The sequence below is a fragment of the Branchiostoma floridae genome, chromosome 13, assembly GCF_000003815.2.
Source record: "Branchiostoma floridae strain S238N-H82 chromosome 13, Bfl_VNyyK, whole genome shotgun sequence".
Classification (NCBI taxonomy): Eukaryota; Metazoa; Chordata; class Leptocardii; order Amphioxiformes; family Branchiostomatidae; genus Branchiostoma; species Branchiostoma floridae.
Genome location: NC_049991.1, coordinates 19,881,719 through 19,907,845, shown reverse-complemented (window position 1 = coordinate 19,907,845; position 26,127 = coordinate 19,881,719). Strand labels below are relative to the sequence as shown.

General features: G+C 44.1%; 1 protein-coding gene and 1 long non-coding RNA gene across 4 annotated transcripts; one reads left to right on the top strand and one right to left on the bottom strand.

The window, feature by feature from the left end:
• The first annotated feature begins 118 nt into the window (after positions 1-118).
• On the top strand, positions 119-2,927 carry LOC118429649. Of its 2 annotated transcripts, none has more exons than XR_004832763.1 (3): positions 119-520; positions 743-1,342; positions 2,796-2,927. It is a non-coding gene; the product is annotated as an uncharacterized LOC118429649 (long non-coding RNA). The 2 variants fall into 2 exon arrangements; XR_004832764.1 differs by having other exon boundaries at positions 120-463.
• Positions 2,679-21,023, bottom strand: LOC118429648 (cytochrome P450 2D3-like). 2 transcript variants are annotated; one of them, XM_035840230.1, is made up of 10 exons: positions 20,586-21,023; positions 16,834-16,971; positions 6,987-7,233; positions 6,342-6,480; positions 5,269-5,424; positions 4,705-4,797; positions 4,458-4,559; positions 4,140-4,232; positions 3,395-3,527; positions 2,679-2,973 (listed from the first exon to the last, which is right to left on the bottom strand). In XM_035840230.1, the coding sequence occupies exons 1-10, from the start codon at positions 20,821-20,823 to the stop codon at positions 2,792-2,794; spliced, it is 1,521 nt and encodes a 506-aa protein (XP_035696123.1). In that variant the 5' UTR covers positions 20,824-21,023; the 3' UTR covers positions 2,679-2,791. The 2 variants fall into 2 exon arrangements, with proteins under 2 accessions (XP_035696123.1, XP_035696122.1); XM_035840229.1 differs by lacking the exon at positions 4,705-4,797 and having other exon boundaries at positions 4,458-4,652.
• Positions 21,024-26,127: the final 5,104 nt, after the last annotated feature.

The following is a 26,127-nucleotide window of genomic DNA, read 5'->3' as shown; positions in this document are numbered from 1 at the left end:
GGAAACCAATGTAAAATGTCTATTGCTGTGGTAAAGATTCAATACTTTATTGATAGTGGTACGGACAGGTTTATTTAATTGTTTATTTCTGAGTTCCTGAACCCTAGGAAGAATGAACTCGTCCGTTGCCATGGTGTCGTATACAAAAGAATTCTCAAACACAATACCGCAGACAACGTTCAAACAAAGACGTATTATTGCATTATCTGCGCCATTTATTTCAAGATAAACCGTGGAAGGGCACTGTAGGATCTCAGTTAATGACATTTGCATAGTTCTGACCAGATTACTAAGTTTTTGGTGGTCCTTTCGCGGGGTGATAGCATTTCAGACGACGGGATTTGGTTTTGCCAGGTCGGCTCAGATAGCGGGACAAGACAAAACCTTTCCTGCTGGGCTGGTTTGCTGTGACACGAAGTGGTTGATTGGTTAACAAAGGGAGGGCGAAAGCTGAGCCGAAAAGGTCACTAGCAAGGGGACTTATACAATGCACGGACAATGACTTTTGTCACAGTTTTTGGTAATGTTAACGTAATTAATCAAATTGATTGTAATTCGGGCATCATTTGAAATTATCGATTTGACACCAATAGATAACAGATATCTAACAGTTCGCTAGTTTGGCTACACCGCGGGGTATGGGCAGGGCGTTTGTGTAAGGTATATCTTAACTAGCTGGACATAAGATAACCGTAATCGAGATGACTCATTTGAAAAAGAAGACCACCTTTTTGCCCTGCAGGACGCTGCCTCCTTGGCTGAAATGGAAGCTGACCGGTGGGCACAAGGAACAAAAGACCCGGGTCTTAAGATGTCTTTGCTGAGTCACTCGTCTTTGTCACTTCTTAAGCCAAGTTGCACTGTAATTTTCAGCACTGGGACTTACTTAAGTCTTTGACCGTCCGATACCAGTTTTTATCAATGAGAGAGCAATCCACAGCTCGAAGTCCGATTTCTGCGTTGGAACAGTTAAAGTTAAACTCTGATGACTTCTAGTCACCCAGAAAACCTTGAAAGCTGTGTAAACTTTACGTAGACAGGTTTGATTACTCTCCAAGCTGAAGTTTTTAGGTTCTTTTGTCGGCCTTTCTATTTTGTACCTTTTTTATGTCCCCGTGGAAAACGGTACAAAATAGCAAGCGTGACAAAAACGCCTCAAAAACAGCCGGAACCAAACCTCTGCTTTGAGAGTAAAGTTCAGTGGTGTGACCGTGAGTGACCCACTTGGTGAGTGGGATCTTCCCAGCCGACCCCCGCGGCGCCTTCTCACCTGACGGCTTGTTGCTAGGTAACGGGGTGTTTTGTAAGCAGAAGATGACGACAGGAGATATCTACCTTACAGGTGAGCATGACAACTGTGGTATCATAAAGGCTAGGTAAGAGTTCTATTTCAACCTTAATATACAACTAGAACAAGAGATTTTTCTTCGCCTTTTTTATTTAATTGACATTGTTGTTTTGATGTTTCCAGACAGAAAATATATCAATTTAAAATTCTTTCCGTTTCGTGATCTTGAAAAAACAAACATAGAAAACGCAAACGAAGTAAGCTTAAACGATATATCTGCTTGGCGATTTTAAAAACATCAGGTCAATTTCGGCAATCTAAATACAACAAAAATTATGTTTCGACTTTTCATTCTCTCAAGTCATTTTACCATAAAATCGCACAGCAAATAACAATATAATTAATCGCTGCACTTGTCACAAATCACTACTAGTACTTCTCACCATCAAACGTGTAACGCGTGTTTCCCTGTGTACAATTCTTGTGTAGGTAATTTTATAATCCCATAATGCACGGTTTACTGTGCAAAGTACATCAAACTTTCAAGTTTTTCAAGACGACGGCTGAAATTCTCGTTTCGTCAAGTATGAATATAAAGGATATAACGTACATATATATGTTTTATAGTAAAAGAATAATATCGTACATATATCTCGATATACGTTGAACCTTAACATATATAAATATATGAATGACGAAAGGTTGTATCGTAAGGCAAAATCGATAATACACCAGTCCTAAAGCGTTATTTAACGAATAACGCGTTATTTCTTACCTGCACAAGAATACTAATACATGTGTATATGTCCTTAATACAGTGCATGACTATGATACGTATAAAACATGCTTCAAACAATCTTGATACGACACAACAAAACTACGACTTACCGAATTCCCCACTAAATTTTCGGTCTTTTTCATCCCCTATATTCTAACTCCACTCCATGCCCTGTACGTGACCTTATACGGACATGTGACGTCAGCAGTGGGTCATAGGTCCCGTTCTTTTATATCGATCGTGATAAATTCATATTGATGAAATAATAATAGTACATGACATATATAAATATACATATATTTACCTAAACAAGACTATGGATATGTATATCCAGTTGCATTGATATCGCATATCCCTATTATAGCTTAACTTTCTCTTTGAAAAGCATCTCCTTTTTCGTCTCTCTTTTCTTCTCTTCTCTGGTATTGTGATATAGCCTCTTAACATTTTCTTAGCCTCCTTAACACGTCTATATCATGTATGAAACACCTTCTTGTCTGCCCTCTCTTGTCCGAACCATACACCAAGGAATATCTGGAAGCTCTGACCCCCAGAGGAAAGGCGTGCGATAGTACTGTTACGGTAACAGTTGCGGAAGAGTGTAGTGATAACACGAGAAGAAAATATATATAGACATAAAATGTTGAGGGATCAACATATTCTTTTGCAAAAAAATCATATACTTGTAATTAAAACAAACTCAGTTCCATTCCTCTTTTACTCTTTCAGTGTCGCTTGAAAATGCAGAGCTCGTGAGGAGGTGGTGAGAGCGTCAGAGCGAACACGCCAATCGTGTTCGGTACGGGAGCGCCCTCTGGCAGCTTGAAGGTGAAGTGCTGCATGAGGATAGCGAAGAACAGGAACATCTCCATTCGGGCCATCTGTTCACCAAAGCACAGTCGGCGGCCTAGGGTGGAACGGAAGACAGTTTTGAAATAAATCATTATAGATATTTGACCTAAACAATGCCAATATATCGCCGCATATTCGTTACCACGTGTAGCCTATGGTTCCAAATGGACATTCAACTTTCAATGAATATTACAGTTTGAAACCACATTATTAACTCAACTGAAACAACATAAAGACAAACCTTCTTGAGAAGGACATAGATTAAACTTGATGTATAGTTTAGGAACTTTGGGTCAGATGTCTAGTCCATGTGCAGGTAACTATCAAGTAACAGATTGAAAGCAACATGTACAGTATAACGTTAGATTGGTCTGAGTGCACGTGGTTTAATCGGAAAAACGTTTTGTGGAGGAAATGTAGGTTTGTTTGTTTCAGATTGTCGTAAGCCCATCGCACAGCAAATCCGATACTCTTACCAAGTCCGAATGCCTTGAACGCTTCCGGAATTTTCACGGTCCCTTCCGAATTCAGAAACCGGTCCGGGTTGAACTGGTCCGGATTCTGCCAGTGCTTCGGGTCCATGTGAATAGACCACAGGTTCACCAACACCTGCGATGTGGCAGAAAAATCATAAGCAGAAAATTAAAGACAGGATTTCCACGGCGGTCGGTTGCTAGGTTATTCTTTCCCGTTACTAGGCACGTTCGGCAAAGAAAATGCTTATATATGTGGAAAAAAAAACATTTTTGTTTGTCTGATGCAAGGCACTGGGGAAAGGGCTGTGAAAATCTGCAATGACCACGGATGACCCCAAATAGAATACGGGTTCAGTTCGAAATGCGGCAGATCGAACACCGTCGAACAAGGTTCGAATTCGGCTAGACACGTGTTCAGGCTGTCTGGAACATCACAGAGGACCAGGACCAAGAGCGACGGTCAAAAAAAAATCGTACGGAGCATTCTCCTTTCGTTGGATCAAAACTTATAAATATAATGTCTTTCCCGAAATTTGGCACCCATGTGGTTGAACATATTCTATTAGGGTATTGTCACATATTGTGTATGTATAAGTGTATATACGGGGATATTTCGATTCCTTCTCAGAATCGATTTTATGACATTCCTAGACAATTTTCATACCAAAATGTATATTTTGGGCTTCTGTGACTTAATTGCTAGTGAATTCGAACCCAGACTGAAATGTGCTTGACTATCTCCTACCTGCGTGTCGGCAGGTATGAAGTAATCCCGTAGCTTGGAGTCCTTGGTGGCACACCTGTACATGAAAGGCGCCGCCGGACGGAACCGCAGCACCTGGCAAGGGAGGAGGGAGAGAGTCACGTTTTCTGTATTTTTGTTGTCTTCTAAGCCATACTTTTACGTATTACACAATATCTCAATTATGAAAAATTCGAGAAAATAACAAAACAGTGCCGCAGTGAACGAACCCCGCAGTGCTGCACTGGTACCCCAAGGGCAGTGAGATACCACCTTAACCAACTATCACATAGTGGCGAAAAATGAATTAAGATAATACACCTCGCTAATGGTGGCGTCCAGGAACGGCAGTGCGGCGCGCTTGTCCAGGGTGACCTCCCCGTCTGGCCCCAGCACCGTGTCGAGCTCGCGGTGGATGCGGGCCTGGACGTCGGGGTACACCGCCATGAGGAACACGGCCCACCGCAGGCACGTCGAGCTGGTCTCGGCTCCCGTGAAGAACAGGTCAAATATAACCTGTAGGGAGGAAGAAACGCTAGAATCTTTAGTAGTGACTAGCCATGCGGACCTGGACGTCAGGGTACACCGCCATGAGGAACACCGCCCACCGCAGGCACGTCGAGCTGGTCTCTGCTCCCGTGAAGAACAGGTCAAATATCACCTGTAGGAAGGAGGACATGTTAAAGCCTTTAGTAGCGTACCTTGAGTAACGCGTGTAGTGACTTGCAATGCGGGCCTGGATGTTCGGGTATGATGTTAAGAGGAACACCATCCAGACGACTATTAGTGCTGGGAGCAAGGGGGGCCACGTCATCTTTAAAGATATTGAAAATTAATGCATATCTATTTTGTAAACCTCTTTGCTGGACGAAAGAGAGCTTGGGAAGAACGGAAAAAGGCAGACATTCACGATATTATATGTTTCTTATAGATCTAAGTAAAGTAGATTTGAAACATTAAGCATTAATTTAGTTTTTAATTTAGTTCTTAGTGGTCTGCATCTTTTATAAAGGAGTGAGTAGATTAAATAGTAACCCTAGAAAAAAGAAAAAAACGTTTGATTAACTAATTGATTGGCTGGTTAATTGACCAATCCATCGATTGATTGATTGATTGATTCGTTTTATATTACCTGCTCCATCTCCCTTTCGGTGAAACTGCCAAGATCCCGGCCACTGCGCCTGCGCGACTCCATCTCCAGAACGAAGGCATCTATAATGTCCCGGATGTTCTCCCTGTCGAACTTGACCTTGTGACCTTCAGTCTCCGACCGGACAAATTCCTTCACCTGCAGCGGTTTATTCGTTTGTTTTTAGCATATTAGAAAAAAAAGAAGTCGGAGATCCGAGATTTCACCTACAAAATATCATATCCATCCCTCAATCCCCTCTTGAGTTATTCTCTATCAAAGTCTGAAAGAAAACCAGCACCTGCTGTTCCAAAAAGGCCGATAAGGGGTCCAACTCTACCACATTTACTCTATGTCCTAATAGCTACCTACCACTTAGAATTACTCAACTCGAGCTTTCAAAGCCGGAAGTTCCACAGCAGCACCGTAACAACCTGCAAGGGAGGCCAGAAAACCATTTCAAGGTCTCCTCAGGACCTACATACATACTAAATATCAACCAGGCACCATCATCAGGGTTAGATTGGATGCCTGGATCTGCTTCTTGCTGCTACGTATAGCCGATGTAGGTGGCGCTGCAGAAGCGAGAATGCCGTCCCAAACGTTGCTCAGTTTGTATCCCCCATTGTCTATACTTTACTATAAGAGTAATTATCAACCTGAATTATCTACAAACGTAGAAGCGCTACCAAAAAAAAGATAAACTTCTTAAGCTAAGGGCACAACTCGCCGTACGTGCGATTTGTCCGTACGTTTTTTTTTTTTTTTTTGGAGGTCACGTCCACCACGTACTTCTGACTTTGAAACGTTCAGGCTGTACAGGGCAGGCGCGTCGCCCGTACTGGCACGTACGGGTGGGGGTGAATCCGCAGCCCGATGGCACACAAAGTTTTGCCTGCACACGTAAAGTTCGGCGTGTCTGTGAGCTCTAAAGTCCGTCTGATTCCCTACGGGTTCGTACGGAGGCGGTAGGTACCACTTACGGATCCCAAAAGATTGCCCACGTTTTGGCACGTAGATAGCACGTATTTGTAGCGTACGGCGGGTTGTGCCCTTATCTTTAGTGATGAACATACCTCTCTGATGCCGGTTTGAACCCTGACTGCCGGCGTGTTGATTTTGGGAACCCTGGCGAGGGAGGGGCAGATGTTGAAGAGTTGACAGCAGGCGGCGTTTTTGGCGAACATGTCCAACGAATGGACGAACCCCCAGAACCTGGTATCGTAGAGAATGGTAAGAAAGTACCGGTGTGAAATATTCTACAATGGTTGAACAATTCTTTAGCATGCAAAGCACACTGTAAGGTTAAGGAGGCCATCCACATCCATCTACTAGGGGGCGAAGCTGAACGGAAATGAGGATTGGGAGCTGCCCAAGTCATACCTACCACTACTCCGCAAGGAGGCGGGGAAGGGGGAAGATGATCTACGCAAGCCTGACCTAGTCTCGTGTTCTCTCGCGAGATTGACACTAGGTCATTCTCCGTGACCAAGATGTGCTGTCAGACATCGAAAATTTTGAGCAAGGAGGTTTTAACCTCCCTGTTTTGAGGTATGTACCTAGGTCCTTACCTTTAAAACATTCACCGTAGTAACTGTATACATACGTGACTGATGAACCTCTTTAACGATATTCACAACTTTTGTAATTCATTGTGCATGCATGTTGATATATATTGTGCATACATGTTGATATATACTTATGTTGTTTAGAAAATGAACCTTGGATCGCTCGTCTCGAACCTCCTGCCGAAGCACAGCGAACACGTGACGTTCAGCAGGGATAACCCGATGTTATCGTGGACTCTCGTGGGTCGGCCCGCCTTCTGCGCGAGAGTTGAGGCGAGAGTTTGGGCCTCCCGGATCATCATGGACTCCGTGCGGGGTCTTGAGAGTATGTCCCGAAAAACCACCATCGCAAACTTCCGCTGCTCCATCAGGCTCTTCCCGAAAGCCCTGAACACCAGTCCTACGGTAAAGATAAAGTTTAAACAAAACGTTCCTCAAAATTAACAAAGGTTCAAAGAAACAAAAAATCACCGTCGTTGACACTCATCTCATCTGGTAATTGATATGCGTCTAACATTGAATTAAAAATTTGAATTAAAGCTTTTGCAAAACTTCATGCTGTCGCATGGTGTCGCTTTCCAGTCGTCATTTTCTGCGGTCTTTGCAACCTTGGTAGGTTTGTCTGAAATCTGCCACTCTCCTTTCCTTGAACATGTTCAAGTTAGTTTCCTAAAGTAAACAAGGTTCAGAAGATGCTCGGAATAATTCTACTGATAAGAAATAGATAGTGAATTCAAATTATAACTGCCCACCTGGTGCCCAAACATGCGTCCTTTATAATGCCCTTTCACCTTTATCCGCGGGGTAACCTATGTCCACGGACACTGTGTTTAAAACAGGGTATTCACTGATACCAAACGTATACATCCGTGAATAGCTTCATCAGGTTGATACGTCACTGACGCGGGGTAACCTATGTCCACTGACACTGTGTTTAGAACAGGGTATTCACTGATACCAAACGTATATATCCGTGAATAGCTTCATCAGGTTGATACGTCACTGATGCGGGGTAACCTATGTCCACTGACACTGTGTTTAGAACAGGGTATTCACTGATACCAAACGTATACATCCGTGAATAGCTTCATCACGTTGATACGTCACTGACTCGCTTTTCACAATCCTTACTTTATGTACACCGACCCTGAGGAAGGTGACAGTCGGTGTAAACAAACCATGGTTTGTGGTGAAGAGTCTCTTTATTCAGAAACGCACACCATCTAAATGATCATCTTACAGCGGCCGGAACTTTCCAGACTGGCGGCATTAAGGTATCAGGCTGAGCTGGGGGGTAAACGGTGACATGTGGCAAACAGACGGACAGACTGCGGTGAGATGATGCAAGCCAAGTTCAAGTTCAATGCGAAGGACAACGTCATGCTACAGGTCACTAGTTAAAGCTGGTTTGTCGACTGCCTGGTCTTGCAAGTCCCAAGCAAACACCTTTGATTTAAAGCTAAGGTTGTTGGCGATGTTGAAGTTGTAGACTTTCCATAGTCAGCAAAACGTATACCTGGAAACTTACACCTGTATACCTGTCATGAAACATTTCGTTGTCTTGATAAAATAATATTTCAATGTTTGAAAATCAGTAATCTTTGATATCATCCTAAAATGATCCCACGGCTGTCCAGAACCTTTCCAAACTGGCGTTACATCTCAAGGGTTAAGGTTATCGGAGAGATAAACGGTCACATGTGGCAGATCCAGGCAGATGATGTAACTAAGTCAAGTTTAAGGCGAAGAAAAAACGTCATAGTGAATCATCAATCACAACATCTTCATTGCCGACAGTCTGACATTGCAACCCCAGGCAATGACAGCGTGCACTAAGTTTATTGGTAATGTTCCTGATATTTTATTGCAGACTTTCCATTGTTAGGAAAGGGAATACCTGAAAACTCTGTGTCATTAAACATTTCGTCGTCTTGAAGCGAAGTTTGGATGTTTAAAGATTTGAATGTGGAAAAATTCAATACCATACGACAATGATCCTACGACGAAGCTCAAGGTTATCGGAGAGTTAAACGGTCACATGTGGCAGATCCAGGCAGATGATGCAACTAAGTCAAGTTTAAGGCGAAGAAAAAACGTCATGGTGAATCATCAATCACAACATCTTCCTTGCCGACAGCCTAGTCTTGTAACCGACCTTCCAGAAATTACAGCATGCACTAAAGCTATAATGTCGATGTCGATGATATTGTCAAATTTACGTACTTTCAAGAGTCCTACAAAAAGTATACCTTGGAAAATTTGAACGTCTTGAAGCCAAATCTGAATGCTTAAAAATCAGGAAGAGGAATTATTCAATATCATCCTAAAATGATCCTTCAGTGACCTAGACCTTTCCAGGCTTGTGTTCCATCTCAAGGTTATCAGAGAGGTAAACGGTCACATGTGGCAGACAGATGATGTAACTCAAGTTCAAGGAGAAGGATAACGTCATGGTAAGGGTCAAAAGATGGCCTTGCAAGCTTTCAGCAGGCACCTTTGATTTTGGAGCTAGGGTTATTGTCAATGTCGCTTATAATGTCAAACTTGTAGACCTTTCTCAATCGGTTATACTGATGCCTGTATCAGGAGTTATAATCTATGTTTATAAATATGAACGTCGAAACCGTTGATATCATTCATATAATAATCCTATGGCGGTCAAGACCCTTCCAGACTGGCGTCGCTTCTCAAGGTATAAGATTGTCAGGGGGTCAAACGATCACATGTGGCAGACAGACAGACGGACGGATGGCGATGAGATTACGTAAACCAAGTTCAATGTGAAGGGCAACGTCGTGGTAACACTCACAAGAGCTGTCATATTCTATCTGACCCCTTACCTCCTTCATGACCTCAATGAAAAGCGGCCTGCAGGCCGATTTGAGCTTCTAATGAATAAAATAAAGGTTCAAACAAAAATAGTCATCTATAGTGATACCTGTAAACTCTGTGTCATGTAACATTTCGACGTGTTGAAAATCTCAAAGATGCCTGATTGACCTGATTGCTTGAAAACCTGGAATTGGAAGTCTGAGAATGATTCTACGGTTGCCCAGACCTTACCAGACTGGCGTTACCTCCTAAGGTCTCTGGTTATCTGCGGTTTAAACGGTCACATGTGCCAGACAGACGGACGGTGGGATGATGTAACCCAAGTTCAGCGCAACGGCAAGGTCATGGTCAAGGTCACAAGAGCTGGTTCGTTGACCGGTCTTGCAGGCCTCCAACAGACATCTTTGCTTGCCGACAAAATATACAGAAGTTCGGCAAAACAGACATTGATTGATTGATTGATTGATTGATTGATTGATTTGCTGGTTGATTGATTGATGCAAAACCGCTGCAGCATTATGGGGGGGTGCAAAAATTGACCTAACCTAACATAATGCGAAATATCATCATAATCCATCCAGAGGTTCTTAAGTTATGCTGACCACAAGTACATCCGGAAAAACAGACATACAGAAACCTTCGCACAACAGACATTAGAAAAAAAACAATACCTCCATTACTCATGGAGGTAAAAACATAACCTTCTGGCGATGTTACGTAATACCAAGCTAGAACTTGACATCTGCTTGGATAATGCGGTGAACTCACTGACAGAGTTAAAGTGGTATCTCACTGCACTTGGGGCACCGGTGCGGCACTGCGGGGTTTGAAAGATGACACAACGAATTTCAGCGATAAAGGACGAATTTCCTTTGCGTTCTGTGTATTTTGAGTCACAATTCTACGTATTACGCTATATCTGAATTATCGTTATAAGAAAATTGGCGAAAATAACACAACAGTGCCGCAGTGAACGAACCCCGCAGTGCCGCACCGTTGCCCCAGGTGCAGTGAGATATCACCTTTACAGACGCCTCTCCAGTCTGTCTGGAGCCGAGATTTACGTGTTTACGTGTTCTGCTAAGGTCAACATAAACAAGGTCACCTTTGGCAAGGTCAGCTGGTTCATACATGTCAGCAAGGTCATTCTCCGCCGAAAACGTCCAAAAACGGCTTACAGCCGAAAGTGTTACAGACGTGTGCTTTGGTCACATTTCCAAACCAGAACCCGGCCGGGCTGTTTGAGACACAATATCAGCTAGGTAGCCGCATAGTGTCCACATGGTATTGTACCTGTTGCAATTCAAATAAAGGAAAGTAAGATGCATATCAAGATTTACGATTTGTGTGTCTTTTCGACTTGTCTTTTAGTCTTTCACACCACATTTCCGTTTAAGCAAACTGCCCGACCGGGTCCTGCTTTAGAAATGTGACCCCAGCATTACTAAAACAGGGTTGCACTGAGCTTCTATGATTTCGTCCGCTCCATGTATTTCAAATAAATGTGTAACCCCCGTTGTTCGAACTTTGACCGGACAAATTTGTCCTCCCATAACCCGTCCTTGGCCAAACTAACGTGACTGCAGCCGACAGAACTATTTGGGTCAGGGTGACGCCATTGTCTCCATACAATGGTCATCCTTGACTACTCTACTAAGTAGCTACTCGTGAAATCTTCAACGTCTTTGAGCGACGCGAATAAAATTGCAACGTTAAGCCCCGGTCACAAGAATCGTACGACGTCCTTGCGATGGCATATTCCGCATATCGCACGATGATCGCAATGAATCGCAGCTAAATCGTAAGCAAAATCAGCCATCGCAAAGCATCGGATGATGTTCAAAATTTTTCCAGCGTCGTACGATTTTTCACTTGTGTCTCTTCTGAATAGCCGCCTGACCACTTGTGCGATTCTTTAACCAACCAAATGTGGACCTAGCTGTTAAATACCTTCATATAATGTCTTTCACTTTAAAAACAAATCAAAAGAAACGTTAACCACAACAACATGAGTCTTACAAACAAAGGTTCAAATCAAGCACAAGTACTTATATGATTATCTCGGCCTGCTCGCCGGCTCTACGAGTCAGGCTTTTTCAAAAATAATATTTTACTTTTTTGTGATGATATGCTATCAGGAAAAAATGTCATCAGACAAAAATCATATCATAAGCATTATATCATAAGCCTGCCTTTCTGTTCGATTTTCCCCCATGGCTACGGTTATGGTAAACTGACCAGAGACCGGCGAGTGATGAGATTTGATCTAATTATAAACCCACGAGTATGTAGCCATCAAGCAAATACATGCATCACCTGTGTGTGATACTGAATCCACCACGTGGAAAACATTGCCTTGAATGCAGACTCTTCTACGGGCGCGCTGTTCTCTAGTTGCTATTGTGAACAGTTGCGACTGATATAGTTTCCTTTTTCGTCAACATCGACAATATCAGGGGAAACTGAAACCATGACCACGTGCTAAAAATGTATGGATCTTTGAAGTCATCAGAAGAAAACATGGCCGTAATGAAGTCTGATATGGGGGCAATAAAAATCGTACGACGATGGAGAAACTTTGAACATGTTCAAAATCTATTTCAGCTCTATTTTCGTCATAGGAAGCTCCCCGATTTACTATGATTTACCTCCGATTGACACAGATACACTCTTATGACCTCATCGTACGATGCGCTACGATCCTTGTGACCACGGCTTTATATATTTAAACCATTGCTTCCGATTCTTCCCCGACTTACGACGTACTGCACTTATACCAAGCATAAAACCTCCATCGCAGTCAATCGTACGATTCTTGTGACCGGGGCCTTAGACACCCGTAAACAGCCACTTCAAAATTAGAAAATTCAACCAAGTGTGGTCACAACAACAAACGTCATGACGACTAAGGCTATATAACGTAGAGAAAAGTTTCCTCTTACAAATGTATAACTTTATTTGTTCACTTGTTTGTTTGTCTTAACATTTACTTTGACCGTCTTTGTCATGATTTTCCATCACATTGAAAGATGTGGTGAAACCTGTGCTCCTGTGTCCACGGTTATGCGGTTCACAAACAAACTGGCCAAGATAATTAACAATTGATTAGGAATAAGTGGCATTTGCTGGAAAATTTTGCTTTTACTTAGAGGCTGTAACGCTAGTTCACCTTTATCTGAAGGGCAACCTATATCCGTTGTTTATAAAACAGGGTATTTAGAGATATCAAGTCGACTGGCGGTGCTTTCAAATTGCAACATATATGAAAATTTTAAAATATTGCAGTTTGAAACCATCGTCCGTAAATTTGATACAAAATACCTAAATAAACTGTTTTAAAAAGACAACGGATATAGGTTAACCCTTGGGTAAGGGGAAGAACCGTTACGTGCAATTAGTCTTCGGGCATGATTATGCAAATAAAACATCGGTTCAATGAACTGGGATAAACTTTCATCAGTCTGCCTTCACTCAATCTCCAAGCAGATCCTACTGCCATAAGATAGTATCAAAGCTGGCCAAGGAGTGTAGCCGGCCAAAGGGAGTCAAACGGGCACCTACGTTGGGTTTTATACTATAACGTTATTATGCCACCGTGGATCTGCTTGGAGATTATTCATCCACGGCGATCGTGCAATCCGGCTCGCGTGCATCAGAAGTACCCTTGAGCCGAGAGAGAAGCTTCTGGAGGCTTCCAGTGGTGTGTGTTAACTCAGCTGGTGTGTACCGGAATCTGGATCAAGGGCAGTCTGTATTCATCAGCAGTTTCCTTCACCTCAGGACCGACCTTCACCACCAGCGCTGTGGCCTACTGACTACAGCTAAACATGTGCTAGTGACCATCTCTTTATAAGGACCACCGTTTGGCTCCCTTCGTCGGATATACTCTTTGGCCAGCTTTGATACTATCTCTAAGGCACCATAGCGTCTGCTTGGAGACTGGTACTAGTGACCACCTCTTCATAAGGAACACCTTGTAATTGATATACTCACTCACTCACTCACAGACTCATTGATATACAGTCAAACCTGTACTAGTGACCACCTCTACATAAGGACCACCTGGCCATTGTCATTGATATACAGTCCAACCTGTGCTAGTGACTATCTCTTCATAATGAACACCTGCCCATTGATATACAGCCAAACCTGTACAAGTGACCACCTCTACATAAGGACCACCTGGTCATTGATATACAGCCAAACCTGTACAAGTGACCACCTCTACATTAGGGCCACCTGGCCATTGGTATACAGCCAAACCTGTACTAGTGACCACCTCTACATAAGGACCACCTGGCCATTGATATGCAGTCAAACCTGTACTGGTGACCACCTCTACATAAGGACCACCTGGCCATTAATAAACAGTCAAACCTGTACTAGTGAACACCTCTACAGAAGGACTACCTGGTCATTGATGATGTACACTTTTACGGGGTTATAAAACTGCACTTGTGGACCAATCGTGGACTACAAGAGGACCACATGGTGTGCCAGAAGTTGAGAAAATTTTGGGTATTCAAATCAAAAACATTATTCAATTTCGACGTCTGAATTCGGTGTTCGATTTTTCGACCGCGTCGCACTCCCGCGCGCGGAGTGCGGTCGATTTATTCGATGGGAGACTGTGTGATACAAGTAGAATCCCGTATGAGATGACAAGTAATGATAAAACAGGTCAGGGACACCCATATTGAACGTTATCGCGGCCCAGGTATGACATGGACCGGTCCGGAACACATGTACGGCCCAGGGATGTCAATACAGATGCATCCTTCCTGGATGAAGGTTGTTTTCTTGAGTGGCTTACGGCTTTCCCTTAGACATGTGGACGAAAAAAAACGTTTTGGAAAAAAAACACGCTCCAGACAAGGCGTTAATCTCGTATTTCCGCGCCTCCAGCCTCTGGAATGTCCGGTCTGTGACAGATCTTCTCAACGTGCCGACACACACGTCTGGCAGGGAACTCTAGACTAAGCACAAGTTCTTCTTCTGGTTCTTATGCTGCCTCTACTCTCCAAGCAGAGGTTGGCGGGAAAAATCGTGACCTTTTCCTTTCAGCCGTTTTTTTTACGATCGGCCTTCCCACTAACTCTCCAAGCAGAGGTTGATGGGGAAAATCGTGACCTTTTCCTTTTATCGTTTTTTTTTTTCTCGATCGTCCTTCCCACTAACTCTCCAAGCAGAGGTTGATGGGGAAAATCGTAACCTTTTCCTTTCAGCCGTTTTTTTTTTACGATCGGCCTTCCTACCAACCTCTTCAACCGGAACGAAGCTTCAAAATGTGTGAGTGAGTGAGTGGTTGATCATGAGTGAGTGAGTGGGTGATCACGAGTGAGTGAGTGAGTGAGTGAGCGAGCGAGTGAGTGAGTGAGTGAGTGCGTTAGTGAGTGAGTGCGTGAGTGAGTGCGTGCGTTAGTGAATGAGTGCGTTAGTGAGAGAGTGAGTGAGTAAGTGAGTGAGTTAGTGAATGAGCGAGTGAGTGAGTGAGTGAGCGCGTTAGTTAATGAGTGCGTTAGTGAGTGAGTGAGTGCGTTAGTGAGTGAGTGAGTGAGTTAGCGAGTGAGTGAGTGAGTGAGTGCGTGCGTTAGTGAATGAGTGCGTTAGTGAGTGAGTGAGTGAGTGAGTGAGTGCGTGTGTTAGTGAATGAGTGCGTTAGTGAGTGCGTGAGTGAGTGAATTAGTGAGTGAGTGAGTGTGTGAGTGAGTGAGTGAGTGAGTGCGTTAGTGAGTGAGTGCGTGAGTGAGTGCATGCGTTAGTGAATGAGTGCGTGAGTGAGTGAGTGAGTGAGTGAGTGAGTGAGAGAGTGAGTGAGTGAGTGAGTGAGTGAGTGAGTGAGTGAGTGAGTGAGTGAGTGAGTGAGTGAGTGAGTGAGTGAGTGAGTGAGTGAGTGAGTGAGTGAGTGAGTGAGTGAGTGAGTGAGTGAGTGAGTGAGTGAATACTCATTGTCTCCGGTGGTCGCGCTTTTTGCAAACTAGTGAAACACGAAAAAAAATTAAAGAAGACTTGATCATTCAGCGTGGCATAGTAACTACCACCACTCGGTGGCCTTGGTGACACGGACAGAAGAACTATAGAGAGTTGCATAACAAGACATTGTGCCCAAACTATCCAAATCTGTACCGTGACAGAATTGATCTAGTGCAGACAACCGAAACGAAGTGATTTCCATCGTGGCGTTGAACTTGACTATGGCACAGGCCCTGATCATGAGATACTACTACAAATACGTATTACGCAGCCCGATGGGATTAGATCGCCTAACATCCTAATCCCGTTGCGTGACCCTAAATCTAAAGCCGGGAAATGTTTTTGCTATTTCAGTTCACAGTGACTATAAGGTCCTGGCACAGGCTGTACGGTGCCTGACAAAACTGGAGAAAATGGACTGTGAAATTATCATTTTTTTAGAAAACAAATGTCGAAGAACATGCGAAACGTTTATTCTCCATTTTTTTACTAGAGTGAGCTGCTGATAAAAGACAATTTGGTGGTTAGGTCGAATCCCGGCTGTGTCACTCACCCGACATGCAGGCTACTGGAAAGGGTTGCAGTCTTTTGTTCGAAATCCACTGTTCATTGTTCACTGTGCTTGTCGAAAAGAGCCAGGGGAACAATGACACTGTATATACTGTACATAGCGTCTGTCCTCTCTGTCACGACAAGTGGAAAGACTAGCTCTTTCATCAGCTAAGCTGGTCCGGAATTCCTTTTTTACTTTTACACAGCTGCGTCCAGATTATCAGGTCTATCAGTACATTCAAGACAAGGTTGCTGTCATCTCACACGTAGTCTAGACGCTGCGTTTGCAGACTATAGACTAGAACTAGAACTAGAGTAGAACTAGAACTAGAAGTAGATTAGAGGTAGAAGTAGAAGTAGAAGTAGAACTAGATTAGACCTAGAACTAGAACTAGAACTAGAGTAGAACTAGAACTAGAACTAGAACTAGAACTAGATTAGATGTAGAGGTAGAACTAGAACTAGAACTAGAACTAGAACTAGAACTAGAACTAGAACTAGAACTAGAACTAAAACTAAAACTAGAACTAGAGCTAGAGCTAGAACTAGAACTAGAACTAGAACTAGAACTAGAACTAGCACTAGAACTAAAACTAGTAGTAAAGCTAGAATTAGAACTAGAACTAGAACTAGACCATCTCACCTTTCCCGCCGTCCGAGAAGATGTCCATCATGAACATCCGGGGTCTTGAGGAGAAGGCGTCTCCCTGGGCAACCAGGGCCTCCCGCATCGCCTCCAGGCTGTTCAGTACCACTACGTCACTCATCCCGAACCTCAGCCCTACAGATGGAACAAAAACATAACTACGTCACTCATCCCGAACCTCAGCCCTAAACATGGAACAAAAACATAACTACGTCACTCCTCCCGAACCTCAGCCCTAAACATGGAACAAAAACATAACTACGTCACTCATCCCGAACCTCAGCCCTAAACATGGAACAAAAACATAACTACGTCACTCATCCCGAACCTCAGCCCTAAACATGGAACAAAAACATAACTACGTCACTCATCCCGAACCTCAGCCCTAAACATGGAACAAAAACATAACTACGTCACTCATCCCGAACCTCAGCCCTAAACATGGAACAAAAACATAACTACGTCACTCCTCCCGAACCTCAGCCCTAAACATGGAACAAAAACATAACTACGTCACTCATCCCGAACCGCAGCCCTACAGATGGAACAAAAACATAATTACGTCACTCATCCCGAACCTCAGCCCTACAGATGGAACAAAAACATAATTACGTCACTCATCCCGAACCTCAGCCCTACAGATGGAACAAAAACATAACTACGTCACTCATCCCGAACCTCAGCCCTACAGATGGAACAAAAACATAACTACGTCACTCATCCCGAACCTCAGCCCTACAGATGGAACAAAAACATAACTACGTCACTCATCCCGAACCTCAGTACTACAGATGGAACAAAAACATAACTACGTCACTCATCCCGAACCTCAGTACTACAGATGGAACAAAAACATAACTACGTCACTCATCCCGAACCTCAGCCCTAAACATGGAACAAAAACATAACTACGTCACTCATCCCGAACCTCAGCCCTAAACATGGAACAAAAACATAACTACGTCACTCATCCCGAACCTCAGCCCTAAACATGGAACAAAAACATATCTACGTCACTCATCCCGAACCTCAGCCCTAAACATGGAACAAAAGCACATGTAGTAAAAAACATAAAAAAACCGTAGCGTCCATAGCAGTCTCCCTGTAGTCTCCAAGCAGACCCTAAGGTGCCTTAGAAATAGAATCAAAGCTGGCTAGGGACTTACTATAGCGGCACCAGGTGCCCGTTTGACTCCCTTTGGCCGGCTATACTCCTTTGCCAGCTTTGATACTATCTCTTTAGGCACCGTAGGGTCTGCTTGGAGACTAGTCTCTCTGGACAGTTCTAGTCATTTTTGGCTCATAATACATTTTTTCTGGTCATTTTTATGTTTTACTAATTCATCCCGAACCGCAACCCTGCAGATGGGACAACAACATGTCCGGTCCAGGAAAAAAGATACAAAAACCGAAATTATGCTGCAGTACCAAGGTCGTCAACCAGGGGAGGGGAGGCAGTGATTCACAACTGAGCTGAGGCATGACCCATTTTTAAAGTGGTTACAATGTAGGAGTGCCCTTTGCTACGGCTTGCGCCTAGTTTTGGCCATGCACACCTACTCTTCTCGGGAAGTGTGTCTTTTACTTTCAGAGGTTCCATGCTAGAGGCTCATGCCTGGAGCTCCCTCATATTGACCTTGGATAAGGAAACCAATCAAACCATAACTCGGTTACATCCATGTCAGCTTCACAGAAATGTAATCAGGCAGTCGGAACTAAAAGGCATTGTACGCACTTAACGTCGTTTGGGGTTGGGTAAAATGATCACAGAACTGTGTTTAGAGGATAGCGAGGCAGCGAAATTGAATTTGGCATTGTCGGAGAGAGGGTTATCGAATAAGGTCGCCTTGAAAGTATTATAATCTTGTACACTGTACTTGTAGAAAAGAGCCGTGTACTCAAACAATAGGCCCACATCTCTCTCTCTCTCTCTCTCTCTCTCTCTCTCTGTCTCTCTCTCTCTCTCTGTCAGCATGATTATACATACTATGACACTACGCAGAAAGAAACTAAGCGACAAAGGAGACTACAATGCCTACATCTACAACCGTGCAAACGTGCTTTTTTTGTGCCGCGAACAAAACAGAATAGCCCGATTGTTCCCAAGTCTCGGACCTAGCCAGGACCCGGCCCCCAGGAAAGGTTCAATACCCTCTGAAGAGGTTTGTTGCAAATTCTAGCCAGGCACGCGACACGATCTGCCCCCGGATAAGGGTCAACGTCCGAAAGAGCTGCGTTCATGATGTTCAAGGCCATTCTAAAGAAACATAGCGGGTGTGTGTGGTCCAACGTCAGGACGAATTTCAGTTTCTGGCACTCCGGCCTTGGCAGCACTTTATTTGTGTGCACGGTAATGCCCGGGGATGTGTATTTTAACAAGTAGGTCAAACGAAGACTGCTACTGAGAAAATGAAACAATTGAAAGAAATTAAAACCATTGAAGAAAATTAAACGCTTTGGGATTCTAAGAAATGGAATTAATGAATGAAATCCCGTCTTAACTGTACGTGTGGTCGTTAAGGATCGTTCGCAGAAGAAAGGAATGTCGCCCTTCTTTCTTTCTTGTAAGCAGTTCCTTTGGAAAATTCACATAATGTAAACATCTCCAGTCTTCAAGAACATATTCTTGCCCCAAACACGATTTACCAACTTTACTCGTAATCTCATTTAATGCTTATAACAGAGGGTTGACTATAGAGACCTTCACCTCGGCTGCTGACCGACCTCTCGGTCAATGACCCTTAACCTTCATAAGAGCCCTTCAGAAGAGCGCCAGCCTCTTCAGTATGCGGAACTCAGATTGGCGGAACTGATTCCACATTTCTGAACACAGACCGCTTGCTACAGAACTAATCTAAATATGTAGATCCAATCTTCAAGTAGATCCTAGCCTCTACCAGGCTTCGTAGATGGGTGGTCTAATTGTAGAAATTGGACAAACAGAGTCATAGTACACTAGGGGAGTCAGCCGCCCAGAACAATCATTCCGTAGGTCGCCTGTTCCCTAGCCGGCTGTACTTCTCTGGCCGGCTTACCTCTACTTGTTCCATTTCTATGGTTTTTCCAGCGACCTATGGAGTTTGGTAGAGACTAGTAGACCCCTCCAGGTCTCTGTGTGTTAGTCGTGTTTTACGACGTAAAGCTTATCTACGTATATCCGCGTGGTAACCTATATTCGTTATACATTTAAAAAGGGTTGGGTATTTAGCAATATCAAGTCAACACACTATGGTTTCAAACTGAAGTATTTAGAGATTATGTAACCACCGCCGGTTGCTTTGCCTGCTTTTTAGATACAACGGAAGAAGGTTACCAGCGGCTAAAGGTTAACTAACGTTACAGACCCTTTACTGAGCAAAGCACCATTTCACCCGTATATAAACGGGCTCAGCAGGACAAGGGCCCAAGTTAAGATTGAAATCAGAACGATACTGTGGGTTGAAAAGGATTTGCGGAAATTAGGGAAGATGTCGAGAGGATCTTCCTTACAATTACTATTACGATACTTATCGATATACTAATACGTATTGAACCCTGACACTCCTCGCAACTCGACCTCTACGAAAAGCGGCCCTGGCGGCCGAATGGAGCACTATTCGAGTAAAAATAAGGTTATAGTAGCCTTTTGTAATAGCTAGTTGGGCAACCCTGACTGTGCGTGCTGAACAGCCAAACCAAGAAATAAATAGATAAACAAAGGCATAAACAAACAAACAAACAATAAAAGCAAAGGAATCCGTCGTACTGACCGAGCACGTCGCCACAGCTGTCCGTCCAGGCGGCGAGTGTCCGGTGCGGCTCGGGGCCGAGGGCCGGCAGGTGCCCGAGGAGCGGCCAGGCCCGCACGCCGGGAGGAGCCGGGGGGAAGTCCCGGGGCCTGCGCCGGCTCAGGGCGACCAGCATCGAGACCAGCACCAGCACCAGGGCGGCGGTGAGCGCGCCGCTGTCCGCCGGCGGGAGGCTGACAAGACCGACGTCTGGCGTCATGGCGAGCACGAGCCGGTCTGCTGTATGCTGTACAGCCGGATAACGGGACTGGACTGGACAAAGTGCGGACACACCTGACTCCGGGCGGTGGGCACTGAAGCCGGCTGGTTACAGTATTGTCACGAATTGTAGCACAGTCGTTACCGTATCGTCGCTAACTGTCGCAGGGGAACATAACCAAACGAATAGAAGACACAGAACACAAGACAGCCGGAGGGCAGGACTAGACTGGACAAAGTGTGGACACACCTGACTCCGGACGGCGGGCACTGGGGCTTGGTGAGTTAGAGCCGGCTGGTTACCGTATTGTCACGAATTATAGCACAGCCTTTACCAGCGGAACATAACCAAATGAACAGAACACAAGTGCGGACAGTACCAACTCCAGGCGACCGGTACCTACACTGATACCTGGCGACTTGGAGCCGGCTGGTTACCGTACTGTCACGAATTATAGCACAGCCGCTACCAGCGGAACTTAACCAAATGAACACAATACACCAAGGACGTTATATTGAATACTAGTATATAACGTTCTTGAATACACTGGGTGCCGACCGTAATCTCCAACCGGATCCACTGTGCGTAATGTATAGTATCAAACTTCCCGTATATTTGACTCCCTTAGCCGGCTATACTCCCTGCCCAGCTTTGATAATCTCCAAGCAGATTCCTCCGGTGGCATAAAACAGTAACATAAGCTGGGGAAGGACTTCAGCCGGCAGAGGGGTAAAATTGGCCACGGCGTTGGAGATTACAGCTTTGATACTAGCCTGTGTTTACACAATCTCTCGCTGGCTGGGGTTTAAAATGACTAGGGCGGCGGCAATACTATAGGGCCGGCCGCTAGGAGCGCGATTTTAGTCAGGCTAGCGTTGATACTATCTTATGGCACCGTAGGATCTGCTTGGAGATTTCCGGACAGTGCTGACAATACACTGAGACTTGGCGACTTGGAGCCAATGCACTGCAATGGTTACCGTATTGTCACGAATTACAGCAAAGTCGCTACTGTATCGTCGCCAATTGCAGCGGACAGAACACAACTCCGGACAGAAATGACTCCAGCCGAAGGACACTGAGGCCTGGTAACCATGGTAACTGAGGGGCAAGGCCGTCCACAATATCCCAGGTCACCTGGGCTTTAAGCTAAACACCCTACCCAAGTATATTGTTTTTGTAATAATTGTTGACAAATATCCTTTTCTTTACTTTCACATGGGTGCTTCTTGGTGCATTTGTGTTTTTCTGATGTACAAGTAGTATAATATCATCAATCAATAGTATTTTCAGAAAAACACTGCTGTTTGGTGAAGTTTGGGCACAATGATATTACATGGCACAAATCCCTGGCTAGTGATATTAATGTGTGCACGCATTGCATGATGGGAAGGTATTTGCACCCTTTGCGCTACGCGACGCCACGCGGGACTCATTGAAAGCGCAACGAAGACAGGTGGCACGAGACGTGGTATTAAACAAAACATGGACAGCTGATACACCATACTCTCCAAGCAGAAATCCGGCTCCGGCTGTTTTTTAAACATTTTTTTCATGCGTTTTTATCGGACTTTCTATTTCGTACCGTTTCCTTTGTTTCAACGTGAGACGGTACAAGATAGAAAGTCCGATAAAACGCACCAAAAAAATGTCACAAAAACCAGCCGGAGGCGAACCTCTGCTTGGAGAGTACTAGTAATACGCCACACATGAGTTATTTTACGGCGCTCTATGTTGAAGCGCCTTCTTCCGTAAAAGGTACAAACTCCAAGAAAATACTTATTATGTCTCTCATGTCACTGTGTTCCTCATCCCTGACAAAATCAAAGAGGACATTATTCACGAAGTATAAGAAGCATGGACGTTCCTACGTCACACTACTTTGATTTACCCACGTGACCAAGTACGGACCAATCAGAGTCTGGGTGTGTCCCGAATAAGTCTACTCTAAAAAAATCCCCTTACACAATCAGATCCCATAAAAACGCGTCATAAAACCTGGTCTGCGATACGGTCAACATAACAAGCGTTAGGGGAGGAACCATTGAAACTAAGGGGGTGGGGTGGGTGTTGTGGTAAATAGATAACCCCCATAGCTTCTTGAATGTTTATTACTGGTTTTCATATTACCTCAATGCAAAATGGAGGTATAGTTTTTAGTCGGTGTCTGTGTAGGGAGGTTGTGGGTTTGTGGGCTTGTTTGTGATTCCGGAATATTTTTTGGTGGTCAGCATAACGTCTGGATGGATAATGATGATATTTGGTACAGTAGAAGCCGTTTAAATGCACATCCCATTTACCAGCGTATTTCGTCCAATTATGCGGGTGTGGCAATAATGTGAAGTTACCCAGTTGGACCGCACCGATTTGGGATTTTGGTGCAATGTTTCCGTGCAATTAACAGGAGTGTGCCTTAATCCGTTATGCAATTAACTGGACTCTATTTGATGAGTAGGGCTTTGGGTAGACGAAAGTCGAGGTCCATCAGTGGCCCCCTGGTGGCTGACGTGGGCACTGCGATAGAACCTTTTGCAAGTTATCTCTGTACCAATGTGCTTATATTTGATTTCTGAAAATAAATCATTGAAAATAAATGAATAAGCAAATACATACATACATACATGTACATACACAGGCACACACACATACAAACGCTGTCTGAAACCTTCTAACCGAATGTACCCCCCTTCCACTAGACCGCTAGACGGCGACCGCGCTGCACTCTCACTGGGACCTGAATAGGATATGTGTAACCTTCGTTCTTACTTACACTGGGTATATTATGCAAGACGTGTGACTCAGAAGACCAGTAAACTCAGAAAGTGTAAAAAGATTCTTTTCTTTTCTATACAATTCGTTGAGCGATATGTCAACTTTGAGGTCGCAGAGAGAGCGCGGCGAGAGCGCCGTCCTATTGGAAAAGAGGTACGAGTATTATACGACTGAGTATGGCTAAGGCAGGCACCCACTTTTAGTTGAGCTGATCCGCCCCTAAGGTCGTACGATGTGATAATCACCCTCCAACTCTCATCTGTAAACACTCGAGTTAAACATAACACGCCCCGACCTTAGCCTCCTTCGCAGACCTCTGGCGTTTGCTGATTTGGGAGCTGATTCGCGATTTTCATCATCAATATTTAGCCTCTACCAGGCCCACCAGGTCTCTAAAAAGTAGTAGAAATTGGCCAAATAAGACAGAAACACGCCAGAGGAGTTTCTGAGATGCCCGAGGAGTACAGTTTGCGACCTAAGGCCAGGTCGGCCAACATTCCTAGGCCAATTAAATCCTACTAGGCTTTTATTCCTAACTTGGTCACAAAGTCCCCTATCGGCCAGGCGGGAGTCTGGTAGAGACTCATCAATATGTTCTCTTTGCCGAGAAAAAGAGTTTTTTTTAGCCCAAACTCTGCCTTTTCCTGACATAGAGAATATAAACGCGTTTTGAAAACCGCGAATCAGCGGTCCCCAAAAATAAATGCCGCTGCGACAGAAGTCTGCGAGCGAGGCTACATCGCCATTCCGGCTCGTGGGAAACTTGGGAAAACCTGTCGACGGTTGTGTTGTTTTTTCCTTCCGGCAAGAAGAACAGCTGAACACCTGTCGTCTCCGTGTCTTATCAGGTGAGTAGAACAGGCGTTTGCAACAGGTGTGCTGTATTTGAACTTGAGAAGAAGGTAAGGCATAGCATGAACGCGATGCTGACTTCTTCTTGGGCGATGTTTCTTCGACTTCGGTTTGTTTTGTGCCGAAGAAAGACCCACCGCCTACGTACATGTTACATGTGGACAGATTTAACAACAAAGATTCTATCGGACGCATAGTGTAATCACTTACTTTAGAAAAAGGTTTACAAATTTTACTTTCAAACGAGATTGTACGCGTTTCACAAGCCAAGCTGCCAGGCTTTTTCAGTGGCCAGTTCATCCCAACTAGTACACAGATATGGTCTTGGGGTTAGCCTCCACCAAGCCTTACTGCGGGGGTACGGATGGTAGAATTCGGTAAAAAATGGGAATAATTTTCCAGGAGAATCAGTTGTGGGTAGGTTAACATTTTCTCCTCAGAACTAGTGTCCAATCTCTCATAGCCAGTGTTGTTAGTCTGGTAAAGATTACTGTCCCTGGGGCGGTCAGGTGTGGTAAGGTTTTATAACCCGCAGAATAAACAACAACAGACTGCAGCATACCAGAACAAAATTCCCTGGGAATATATAGTATTACTAGCATGGGAAGCTATGATATCTGTCAGTAGGTTACACAACGGCTGCAGTTGTTCTTTGTTGACGTTAACGTTAATGTGTAACCGTTACTGTCGGAAAATAGTCTCAGTATACCATCATCATACCAAGGTAAGAAAGCAATGTTGTTGCTGATAGGAGCGTAACCATCATTGCTTTACTACGCAATTACTTAGTGACATATGAACTGTTTTCTCACAAAGGCCCTTCAATAAGTAACTAGATAAACACGCTAGTGAGTTTATTTCCATTCCTATATGGCGTAATGTGTGGTGCTTTGATAAGCGTCACTCTTTCCTCATTATGAAAAAAAAAGCAGACTTCAGTATAAATCTTAATTTCCTTTTGCCAAAATACACACTCCTGAAGCACTATATCTTTATCAGCATATTTACTTTATGAGCTAATATTCTACATTGTTCTCGAGGGAACAATAAAAACAGCGACGTAATTTTGCCTAAACAAGAACATTTCCGTATAAAATCTGTTGTTCTCCGAATAGAATCTGTTGTTCTCCCTATAGAATCTCTTGTTCTCCGTATAGAATCTCATGTTCCCCCTATAGAATCTCTTGTTCTCCGTATAGAATTTCCTGTTCTATGGTTCGAATTCTGTTCGCGTCCGTCGAAGGGCACCCCGACCTCCACTGTCAACAAACCTCGGTTTCTGCCACGACGACCGTCGGAGTGGTGACAACTATGTAAGTTCCTTGGCTCGTATAAACCGTTGAGTAAACTATATCGTCGTGTTGTTCTTCTCTCTGAGGTTTTTTTTAAGAAAGAGCTTACCCAAGGAGCTTAATTAATAACAGGGTCGATTGTTGATCTCCTTTGGCATTGGTTTGTCATCATCATCATCATGGAAGAGTTTGCTGAACTATGAAAACGCAACGAGCACCAAGGGCGTCCTTGTCACCAAAAGACACGAGCTTGCGCCACGCGAACGCAGTAACTATTGTACATATTTTACAGAGAAAATCTGATTTAAGAATCCCGAATCCTTGGAAAAGATCGGAGTACAAAAAAAAGCACAATGTACTGACAGTAAACGTTGCCACCATATTCCAA

What these genes read in the sequence shown, in the direction of transcription:
- LOC118429648 (XM_035840230.1), bottom strand. Translation starts at nt 20,823, where the DNA reads ATGACGCCAGACGTCGGTCTTGTCAGCCTCCCGCCGGCGGACAGCGGC. An exon ending in CGGTGTACCCTGACGTCCAG is followed by an intron (nt 4,560 to 4,704) that starts GTCCGCATGGCT and finishes CCCGACGTCCAG; the next exon opens with GCCCGCATCCACCGCGAGCT. An exon ending in GTTCAAGGCATTCGGACTTG is followed by an intron (nt 2,974 to 3,394) that starts GTAAGAGTATCG and finishes GTTCCACCCTAG; the next exon opens with GCCGCCGACTGTGCTTTGGT.